Genomic DNA, 12,263 nt, shown 5'->3' with positions numbered 1-12,263 from the left:
CGGATTTTAAGGGATTTATTTTGACAATCCATGCGCAAAGTGCAAAGCGCAGGGCGCAAAAGCATTAAGGGCGTGTCAGAATCCACTTTTGCTATTTTAATGACGGAAAAATCCACTTTGCGCCGTGGGGCATGGCCTAAAAGCTTATTCTCTTAATGAGTTATAGGTGTGTTTTGAGAATAAACCAATTAAAGTATCATCTCCCATTCACTCTAAGAGTCAGTTGCGTTGTGCCATAGCGCATTTGCTATTCACATGATGGACTTTGTAAGTGGAAAAACTGAGCGCTTCACTAGCGAGAAAACAGTTAAACAGAGCATCTAGAGAGCGAGAATGAGAATGAACCTCCTCATTACTTACTTTCACTTTCACTCTCGTCGACAGGGAAACTTCTTGTACGCACAGACATCCATTAGCTTATAAATAATTAATTTCGTTTAAGCACAAAGATTTGTTTCAAAACTATTTCGAAATTAGTTTTAATTTCCAGCAAACAAATAAATGAACAATAATAATGAAGTGTGGTCAAAATCCTGAGTTATATCCTAATACACATGCTGTGCTCCATATGGTTTAAATCTGACAGGTGAAAGAATCTAAGCTTGTTTTTAATAAAACAAATATACATATGCATATAATAAATAATACTGCTAATAATAATAACATTTTACAAAAGCAAATTGTCATGAATGAACTGAAAAAGCCCCCGAGATGAAGAAGGCATGAAAGTATGGTCTTCATATTTATGTAGGCAGGAAAATAATATGTTTTGTAATATTTTAATCCTTCATATTTATATCCTATATGTATTCTTATTATATCATATATCATATATATATATATATATCCTTAATATTTTAATTATTTTTCATATGTAAAGATATTTGCGTATTGCTGTACATCCTGTCAGTATTAAGCAATGTGTAAGCGAGGCGCACAACTAACACGCTCTGCGCTGGACAATAGACCGGCTTTGATCTGGTCTATTGAACAGTCTATTATAGTTTCTCAAAATAGCAACGCGCCAGCAATGCACCTCAACACACCTCCTTTTTTAGACCAGCCTATGGGCGCACAAATGAGCGCAAATGCATTTGCTATTTAAACAGCGTGGCGCAAAATGTCAGAAAGACTCTTGCGGCGAGCTGAGATTAGCAAACAACAATTGGGTTGCGCCTTGCGCCGCATTGAACTGGGTGTATGATAGGGCCCTAGCAAACAACATTTGCGTCACACCTTGCACCGCATTACACCAGGTGTATGATAGGGCCCTAACTCTTTAATTGCCAAGTTCACAAATGATGTCACTAATTTGGTAAAAAACACACAAAATGATGTACTTTCAATCTAAAAAGTAATTGTGGATTGGATTTTGTTTAACTTTTATCACAGTCTTGGACATGTGAACGATCAATAACAACATTGGCTTTAATGCATTGTTAGATTTTCCTTTTTCACTCCCGTTTACTGTTGGTGGCTGTTTTTGCTCCGTTGGCTTCTATTATAACCACATCTGATGGTGCATAAATACAAAGTCTTTGTTTTTCTTAACTCCACATAGTTCTGACAGCTGAGGTGTATATCGCAGACACATACACACACTTAACAAATTTGCTGTTATACTCCATATAAAATACAGAAACTAAGATTATTTTGCACAGGCCTATCTAAAGCAGGGTTTAGCTCTAACTTGCCTCAACACACCTGCCTGGGTGTTTCAAGTATACCAGTAAAGCTACGGACACACTGGGCTTTTCCTCCCATAGACTTCCATTCATACGCACGCGAATGCGTCACACCAGAAACGCAGGGTCATGCGTCAAGGTTTGCAGGTTGCTGCGGTGCAAAGTTTAAGCTTGGTGAACTCTGACCTGCGAAATCGCATCACTTGACTGCGTGAGACCAATCGAGGATCAAAACATGACCTCTCTGGACAGAAATCGCCACCATCAGTAAATTAGTGAGAAAAAAATGAAAAACTATCCAAAACAATGCATCTAAAGGCAATGTTTTTTCACATGTCTAAGACAAAATAAAAGGTAAAAGAAAATCCAGTCCACAATTACTTTTTATTTATAGAAAATACGTGATTTTATTAGTTTTTTTTCATTAAATCAGTTACATCATTTATAAATTTGGCAATAAAAGAGTTAAAATCCTGTAATATTTTAAAACATTTAGAAGTTTTGATCAGGACTGAGGTTGATTAACATATTTAAGCAAAAAAAAGTTTTTTTTTATCTGATGCATTTAATGCAGTTTAATTTAGTGGATGATTTCATCTCTAACATAACAAAGGGGTAGTTAATTTGTCCAGAGTGTATCATTGAGGTTTTTTTTTTTTTAATTCAAAGCATTTTCTCAAAATATGTGTCAAAATAGGATTTGTCACCAAAAAATAATTTAGCTAGCTAAAACAGAAAAAGGTATGGCCAAATTAGGACTCAAAATCACACCAGAAGGGATGAAAACATCCCCAACAGCACATAAGGGTTAACACAAATTACATTAATGACAATATAGAATTAATGTTTATTTTGCAATTAATTCATTTAGTTATTTAATTACTATGCTGTATGAAAATACTGTTTCTCAACTGGTGGGTCGCGGAGTGTGTGTGGTCAAAAATACAACAAAAGTTACATTTTTAACTCATGTTGCTTATATCGAACTTTTATTCTGTAATGCGCGCGCGACAACCGTACCGTTTGACATGTGAAATTTCAAGCGCAAGTACGACCCCGAATATGTAAAGTGTGGATTTACATATATTGACGACAAAAAGGCTTCAGTGTGTAGTGAAGTGCTCTCACAAGAGAGCATGAAACCTTCTAAATTAAAACGACATTTAAAAACCAAACATCCAGTTGCAAACCTGTGGACTATTTTCAAAGACGCATCACAAAAGTGCCAAACATCTTTATGTTCAAAACAAGTACAGGCACTCCGCTCATCTTACTGTGCTCACTGTGTAGCAAAGGCCAAGAAAACCCCCACAAAAGCAGAAGTACAAATAACTGGTGATTATTATAAAAATGGTTATGATTATTTTAATCATTTTACTTTAGATTGCTGGTTTGTTTTGTTCAACAGGATCAGTGCTAACGTTTTATTAACAGTTCAGTTTAGTTAATGGCAACTGAACTTTTCCTTACCCTAACCACTGTTTACAGTATTTGAAGTTTTACCTTAGTAATATTCCTATAATTTGATACATTTTGTTAAATGACAGATATAATCTGATCTACGCATCGATGAATTTGCTCTTCAGTGTTTGAACTCTCAGTAATGATTAAATCACACTGAACTCAGCTAAACTGAACTGAACTTAAACACTAATACCTGAACCACACTGTTCCAGTTACTATGACCATTTATGTGAAGCTGCTTTGACACAATCTACATTGTAAAAGCGCTATACAAATAAAGCTGAATTGAATTGAATTGAATAAAGTATTGTTTATTTGTAAGTCTTGGTGATTTTCTTATTATTTATCTGTCACTACTTGTGTACGTTAACAAATAAATACAAATGAATTATAATTCCTAAAATTATATTATAGCTCCCAAAAATTTGGATCGCGGCTTGATGACCATGTAAAAATGTGGGTCCCATGGCCAAACCAGTTGAGAACCCCTGCTGTATGAAATAAAAAGCCAATTCCATTTGAAAAAAAAAAGACCTCATGTGAGACCATCTATATGAAAGTGCTGACACCTGCTGGACTTTATTGGCACATTCACTGCACACATTGGTCATGTTGACATGTGAACACCAGCAATGTTTACACACGCCCCAGTTATATACACACACAAAGTCCATAAATGGATAAAAATCAACATGTGGTCAGAAGACTGTACAGTGTGAATTGCAGGTTCAAGCTCACCCTTTCCTCAACAGTGACAGGTATGCACTCTGAAGAGCCGCCTGCAGGAAGAAGCCTGGGTCCAAATCAAAATGAGCGACTGATGAACCGCTTTTAGCTGTTTTGGAACTTGGTGTGCAAACAGTCTATGGACAGATACCATAGCAAGATACTGTATAATGGTCACTGCAAATAGCGAATACATAAACACAGAAATGTACATTGATTTTTATATATTATAGACAGATAGACAGACTAAAAGGCACATAGACTGAGAAAGACACAGATTTATGAGGAACAGGGGGCTTTTTTCATTTGAATCATTCATGAGACACTTAATATACTATGAGACACCACAATACTTATAGAGAATACATTATGAAGAAATGTTCTGAATCAGTCCCTCACATACCTTGTCAAGCTCTTGCAGGTACAACAGGCCAGCATCACAGGCCATGAGATAACAGGTTTGGCATTCTTCTTCTCTCTCAGACAGCCTAACACGAGAAGCACCTGACATAGACTGATGATCCAAAGACAAACCTATGGAGAACAAATTGAGATAAACTTCAAGAAATCAGAGACAATGACTGTACAAAAGATAATGAAATATAGTTTGATCTAAGGGCGCTGGTTGCACAAAATGGGGTTTGTTGCACAAAATAAGTTAAACAACTCGGTGCAAGTTTCAGTTTGACAAAACCGAACAAATCCAACCTGGTTAAGTTGTTTCTCAACATTTTCACTGCCAATTTGGGGTTTATCCCACAACTTGAGATTAACTCTGGAATCTATGCACCTGAATGTGACACATGCAGCAAGCAGGAGAAAGTCAGAGTATATCACTTCTCTTAAACACTCACTGGCCACTTTATTAGGTACTCCTGCTCGTTAAGGCAAATTTCTAATCAGCCAATCACATGGCAGCAACTCACTGCCTTTAGGCGTGTAGACATGGTCAAGATGACCTGCTGCTGTTTAACCGAGCATCAGAATGAGGAAGAGAGGTGATTTAAGTCACTTTGATCGTGGCATGTCTGTTGGTGCTAGACCGGCTGGTCTGAGTATTTCAGAAACTGCTGATCTACTGGGATTTTCACGCACAACCATCTCTAACGTTGGTCCAAAAAAGAAAATATCCTGTGAAGGGCAGTTCTGTGGGCGCAAATGCCAAATGTTGATGTCAGAGGAGAATGGCCAGACTGGTTTGAGCTGATAGAAAGGCAACAGTAACTCAAATAACCACTCGTTACAACCGAGGTCTGCAGAAGAGCATCTCCGAAGGCACAACACATCCAACCTTGAAGCGGATGGGCTACAGCAGTAAGAAAACCACAGGTGCCACTCCTGTCAGCTAAGAACAGGAAACTAAGGCTACAATTTGCACAGGCTCACCAAAATTGGACAATAGAAGAATAGAAAAATGTTGTTTGGTCTGATGAGTCTCGATTTCTGCTGTAACATTCGGATGGTAGAGTCAGAATTTGGCATCAACAACATGAAAGCATGGATCCATCCTGCCTTGTATAAATGGTTCAGGCTGGTGGTGGTGGTGTAATGGTGTGGAGGATATTTTCTTTGCACACTCTTTCCCTTTAATACCAATGGAACTTTGTGTCAACGCCACAGCCTACCCGAGTATTGTCGTTGACCATGTCCATCCCTTCAAGACCACAGTGTACCCATATTCTGATGGCTACTTTCAGCAGGATAACGTGCCATAAAGCTAATATTCTCAGACTGGTTTCTTGAACATGACAATGAGAGACACTGTACTCAAATTGCCTCAACAGTCACCATATCTCAATCCACTAGAGCACCTTTGGAATGTGGTGGAATGGGAGATTCGCATCATGGATGTTCAGCCGACAAATCTGCAGCAACTGTGTGATGTTATCATGTCATTATGAACCAAAATCTCTAAGGAATATTTCCAGTACCTTGTTGAATCTATGCCACGAAGGATTAAGGCAGTTCTAAAGGCAAAAGGGGGTCCAATCCAGTACTAGTTAGGTGTACCTAATAAAGTGAAGATGATACTGTATCATAGAGATATGAATATCAGAAATTTAAGGAATTTAAACATATTTTAAACACTGTAAACACTGCTGATGCTGAGAAAGTTTGAGAAAGCAACTTGAAACTAATCTTACTATATAAATGCAAATCAGTCAAGTAAAAACACAACAAATCTTTAACTACAACCCCAATTAAAAAAAAAAAAAAAAAGATGTGACACAAATGCAATCAAATTAAGAATATGTGATTTGTTGATTCTATTTAACCTCTATTATATCAACAAATGTACAAAGGAAAGATTTTCAATGTTTGTTAAACCACTATAAACAACTTTTAATTGTGATGGCTGTAGCAAAGTTGAGACAAACAAATTTAACACAGCATATATTGTCACATCAGCCTTCATTTTAATTTAATTGTTCAATCGTCATCTGGTTAACGAGGATGTTAACTGTTACAAGCTAAATCTTTGCCAATTCTGACTATACAAACTTCAGACGCTCAACAGTCAGTGGTCATCTTTGTCTGTTGCTTTATTTCATGACGGTCCAATAGAGGACATAACTGAACCATCCAATCACATTCACTCTGTAACTAAGAAACCACACTGCTGAGCACATGTAGGATGAGTCTTAATCAAATAACAATATACCTTCCATAAATGACGTCTTCTTGATGGCAGTATGTCTCTGTGCTATCTCAATAAAAGCCATCATGTCAACAGTCTCTTTAAGCACATATGTCAGTAACTAATGCCATTTGCTCTGCTGCTCCCCGAACCATGAAATATGTTTGCTTTTTGCATCTGTCACTCATGAAAGTCAAAGTCTGTTTAACCCAGAAACAAGCTAAAATATGGACTTCACTTACACAAGAACACATTTCCACTGTCTTTTTGACAATTTAAGATGATTGCTGTCCCACAAATACCCGTGGCATCACATCACAGAACTGGTGTATAGCTTTCACCAAGAGGAACAAAGATTCATGTTGCATTTTAGATGCAGCAGCAGACTATTCTAAATGACAGCACAACATGACAGCTGTTCAAGCAACGTCTTATGAGGGCTTATTGAGCACATTCAGTTGAGGTTTCCTGCTTTAATTGCTAAACACAGCTTGAGATTATCATTGTTATTATTATGTTAGATGATGGAATACCTAAATTGTAGATTTTGCTTTGGGAAATGTGATTTTCAGTTCTCATTATGTACAAAATGATGAGCCACAGCCATGATCTAGCTTGGCTTGCAAAGACTGTGCTACTATTTTTATACCACTTCAGGAATTTGGATATACTATAGCCATGTCATTTTTATTTGAGTAGTTCACCTGCTTATTGTGGATCCTTTCTAAACTATTGAATTTGGATATACTATAACCTAATCTATTTCCACCTGGGGATACTCATTCTGAGGTCCTTAGAGACTATGCAGCGCCATTAATGCGATCCAAGACCTGTGAAGAGTTGATCCTAAGGTATCCATAATCCTGGACTAGGCCGTATCCCGAGCTGATGCTGAGTGCATGAGACTGATTCCTGAAAATTCACAGTGACAGAGGAGTCCCGCCGGTGCCCTACTCACACCTGCAGCTTCTCCACGATAGACGTTCAGACGTTATATTAAAACAAACCATTTTCTAAAAATAGCATATAGCCACATGGTTTACATGCTTTGTCATCTCATATTCACCAAGACTTCGACCCATTGAATTTTTCAGAGAAGTCGCTAGTCTGATATATGAGGAAGTACATAGAGGAGAACTGAAATTTGGGCCACTACTTTTCAAAATTCCCTATCTATGCAAATAAGAGGAGAAGAGTTGTATACAGTAACCAAAAAAACATGCATCAAGTCCCTACAGTGAGTGAAACTAGCTTTGATGAGTAGATAAAACAGAACTGGATAAGGAACTGCAACAAACAAACAGACAGACACACACAGATAGACAGATTTGACATTACAGTTGAAGTCAGTTAGAGCAGAACAGCTGTCACAAGCTCTGCCCGGGCGTCTCTCAAGGGATAGATTCTGGGTGGGTTCTGCTTCTTACAATAGAGACACTTTTTCTTCTCTACTTTTTTTTTTTTTTTTTTTACAAAATAATACATTTCAGGCTAAAATCTGAACATATGTGTGTGTGTATGTAGCTGTGGGGTTCAGTGGTGTAAAGTAACAAATTACAAATACTCAAACTTTTGTAATTGAGTAGTTTTTCGCAGGAATTGTGATTTACTAAGAAGATTTAAAAATGTGTACTTTTCCCCAAGTACATTTTTTGTGCTGTATCGGTACTTTTACTCCAGTACTTTCCTTCAACCCGCAGTCACTACTTTATTTTTTCTTGTCTATGGGGATTAGAAAACGTCCAACCTAAAATCAACCAAATATCAACGTCTAATGATGTCACAGCTTGACGTTGTGTGGATGTTACTACTATGACATCTATCAGATGTTGGATATCAAATGCCATACCTGATTAATAAATGTCAGTATTTGACGTCAATATGACTCTGGCTAGATGTTGGATTTTGGTAACTTTCTAACATAAGCTGAATTCAACGTCATTTGACGTCTCTATTGGACACCAAAGTAATGTTGTCCTTAAACACTGGCTAGACATTGAATTTTCGTCACCTGACATCACAACCTAAATCTAAGCTAATATTAACGTCTTATGACATTGTGTGTCTGCTGGGCAATACTAAATGCACTACAGAATGTTACGTTTACACACATCCACAATTACATGTAAATGCATTAGCTTTCATCAGCACAATACTCACTACTCACTACTCTTGAGTACTTTTGAAAGGTCTTTTTACTCATACTTTGAGTAATATTTACAACAGATAATTGTACTCTACTGCATTACATTTTTAGGCAAGTAATGGTACTTTTACTTAAGAATGAATCTTCAGTACTCTTTCCACCACTACTGGGGCTACAGTTGGTGAGGCTCATAAAGCAGACTTAAGAAATGTGGAAATATCATGTACTTAGATTTTGTGCAGGCAATATTTACATTATTATTATTAGTTATTATTACTATTATTATTTGATACTTTGTTATAGGTTTGAGTAAAATGTTAATATTTTCTTTACTTTCTTATAACAACTTTCCCAAATTTCTATATTATACAAAAAATATGTAGGATAATTATAATGATTGATCATAAAAAAAAACTAATCATAATATATTATTTCTGTAGGATCATGTAACACTGAATGAAATGATAATGCGAAATTAATCTTTAGAAAACTACAATCAACTAGAAAACTATTTTAAATTATAGTAATATCATTCCACAATTTATACAGTATTCTTATACTGTATTTTTGATAGATGAATAGATGGATTTGACAGACAGACAAACAAATAAATAAATAAAAATAAATAAATGGAGGCGCAGTGAGTAGCGCTGTCGCCTTACGGCAAGAAGGTCGCTGATTCCAGCCTCGGCTGGGTCATGTGCCATTTTTGTGTGCAGTGTGCATGTTCTCCCCGTGTTGGCGTAGGTTTCCTCCGGGTGCTCCGGTTTCCCCCACAAGTCAAAGGACGTGCGCTATAGGTGAATTGGGTAAGCTAAATTGTCCATACTGTGTGTGTGTGTAAATGAGAGTGTATGGGTGTTTCCCAGTGATGGGTTGCAGCTGGAAGGGCTTCCGCTGCGTAAAACATATGCTGAATGAGTTGGCAGTTCATTCTTCTGTGGGGCCCCTAGATTAATAAAGGGACTAAGCCGAAAATAAATGAAATATTTAAATAAATTTCTTTTATTAAAAATGTTACTCACTCCAAACACTTGACTGCTATAAAGTTGTGTGTGGCACAAAAGACTAGTGGGCGTTGCACAAACACAAGATGATATGTTGGAAAACCTTTTTTAAAAACCAAAGATATATATAGAAGCTTCCCTTCAGACAATGACGCATAACTGCTTTTGGGCTTTTTCCATAGTTATATTCTAAGTACTGTAATGCGACCAAATTACACTTGCTGAATTCAGTGCAGAGTTTCTTTCACTGTACACTTTAGTTGGATATGAATCCAATAAAAGCATGCCTGAGGTAAATGCTCAATGGAATGGAGCAGTGGAAATGACTTAATTACTCTATAAATACATGCATAGTCTTGCCTGTACAAGAACCATATAAGGAATATCTGCTTTTACATGTACTACATAATTGACTGAAAGTCACTTATGGATTTTGTGTAAAAAATATTTTGTAAATAAACCTTTTTTCACAATTAGTGCAGACTTAAAAAGTTGCTGAGCTTACAAAATTGTACAACTCTTCATAAATCCTACATATTTAGACTGCATGTTACTGTATGTTAATTACCTTCCCATTACTCAATTTTACAACAAGAGAGGATTAATGAGATATTACTGATACATTAGTTCATACCTTTGATGACAAAAGCTTCTGCCAACATTCGTAGTTGGTAGACAGGCTGGTCCTGGTGGGTGAAATCATCGACTCCCGCTCTGGCGCACATCCCTTGAGCATCCCTGTAGCGTCCCTGCACATAGTGCACTTTAGCCAGCAGGAGCAGAGCTTCATTCAGGTAGTGAGGCTACAGGGAAAGAGTAAGAATGGTTCCCATTAATTGAGAAAGTCGAGTGGCAATGCCTCTGATAAAATTAAAACAGAGATTTAAAATACAATTGAACAAATTCAGGTTGGCTGAGCTTGTTTGTTTGGTGGCACAGTTTAGCCATATAACAGTGTTGCTATTATAATTACTTAGATTGTTGGTTTAATTAAAAACTACATAAGAAATGTTGCCATTGACTTAATGTTGCAGTAAAATTAATGTTTAATAATATTTGAAAATCTTTCTTCGTTTTTTAATGCTAAACAAATGTTAAAACTTACTATGATCTAAACCACACAACAAATGAGCATTCCTCAATAAAAATTGTAGTCTGTAGTTTCTGTAGTCTTTAAACTATCAAATAAATATGGATAAGAATGAAAACTGTAAGTAGCAAATCAGACAAAAAGAATAAACCGAACCAAAGAAAATGGAAGCAAAACAGATCCCTAAAGGCGCATTTCGTCTGTGCATAAAAAATCCATCTCAGGAGGGAGGGTGGAACGGATGGGTCTCTGGAAGCAGATACAGACTAGACTGAAAACAAGAGCTACGGAATTTGAAAGGTAACCAGGGTGATGATGAAGGTGGAAGAAGCCAGGAACAGGAGTAGGCAAAAACCAGAGTACAGTTAGGATTGAGATCCAAGAAGGAGTTGTGGGAGGGAGGAGCCATGGTGGAGATGCCTTCAATGACAACAAGGGGGTAATTACAGAGATAGAGCCAATATACTGTAGATGAAGACCCAAATAGAGAAGAAGAGACAAGGGGTAAAGTCGAAGACCTGGCTAGCTAAAAGCTGAAGGCCCAGCAGGCCGTGATGCAGCCAGAGGGAAGGAGGAGCCCAACAGAGTCAAAGGGACAGAAAGAAGAGGTCTAGCCAGAGGGCTGGATTAATGCACAATATGGGACCAGAGGGTAGACATAGATTAGTGGAGTGTGAGGACTGACAGACCCTTGGTAAGCCAAGGAAAAATGAAACCAGGAGAAATCCCAGCTAAAAGTTGAAGGGTCTAGGGGGAGTGCATGGCTTGATGGCCTGAGGTGGAGCTAAGGGATCTCCTTTCGAGAATGAAGCTGGGGGCATGAGGTACTATGTCGGATCCACAGAGCAGAGTGGAGTAAACAATGGAAAGCTGAGGATCTGGTGTTAACTGACAGAGATGGAATTAATGGACTAAAAGATTGATTGGCGGTAGACTCTGAATTAGGTAAGCAGAAAAGTTACAGGATACAGAAGAAAGAGGGCAATAAGAACAACTCCTCTTCCATATATTTATTAGCAGCAGCATGATGGAGATGCCTTCAATTACAACAAGGGGTAATGACAGAGATTGAGACAAAATACTGTAGATGAAGACCTAAACAAAGAAGAAGAGACAAGGAGTGAAGTCGAAGACCTGGCAAGCTGAAAGCTGGAGGCCCAGCAGGCTGTGATGCATCCAGTGGGAAGATGGAGCCCACCAGACCCAAAGTGACAAAGAGAAGAGGTCTAGCCAGATGGCTGGATTAATGCCCAAAGTGGGACCAGAGGACAGAGATAGACTAGTGGAGTGTGAGGACTGACAGACCCTTGTTAAGCCAAGGAAGAATGTAGCCAAGAGAAACCCGAGCTAAATGCTAAAGGGTCTAGGTCGGTGTCCTGCAAAGTTTAGTTCCAAACCAAATCAGACCCACCTGGGTTAGCTAATCAAGCTCTTACTAAGCTTTCTAGAAACATCCATGCAGGTTTGTTAAGGCAAGTTGGCACTAAAATCTGCGATACAAGCCTTC

At 37.7% G+C, this 12,263-nt stretch overlaps 1 protein-coding gene across 6 annotated transcripts in view; it reads right to left on the bottom strand.

The window, feature by feature from the left end:
* ttc7a (tetratricopeptide repeat domain 7A) overlaps positions 1-12,263 on the bottom strand; it is a 65,628-nt gene that overhangs the window by 46,942 nt on the left and 6,423 nt on the right. For 5 of the 6 annotated variants that reach the window (XM_087278021.1, XM_087278023.1, XM_087278022.1 and 2 more), the window contains 3 exon segments: positions 10,301-10,469; positions 4,279-4,409; positions 3,888-4,012 (listed from right to left, as the gene is read on the bottom strand). In XM_087278021.1, coding sequence (XP_087134147.1) covers positions 3,888-4,012; positions 4,279-4,409; positions 10,301-10,469 — 425 coding nt within the window. 6 annotated transcript variants of the gene reach the window in all.

This window comes from Danio rerio, chromosome 13, assembly GCF_052040795.2.
Source record: "Danio rerio strain M-AB ecotype USA chromosome 13, GRCz13ab, whole genome shotgun sequence".
Taxonomy (NCBI): Eukaryota; Metazoa; Chordata; class Actinopteri; order Cypriniformes; family Danionidae; genus Danio; species Danio rerio.
Note: the sequence above shows the minus strand (reverse complement) of the source record. Positions and strands in the feature narration are given on the sequence as shown.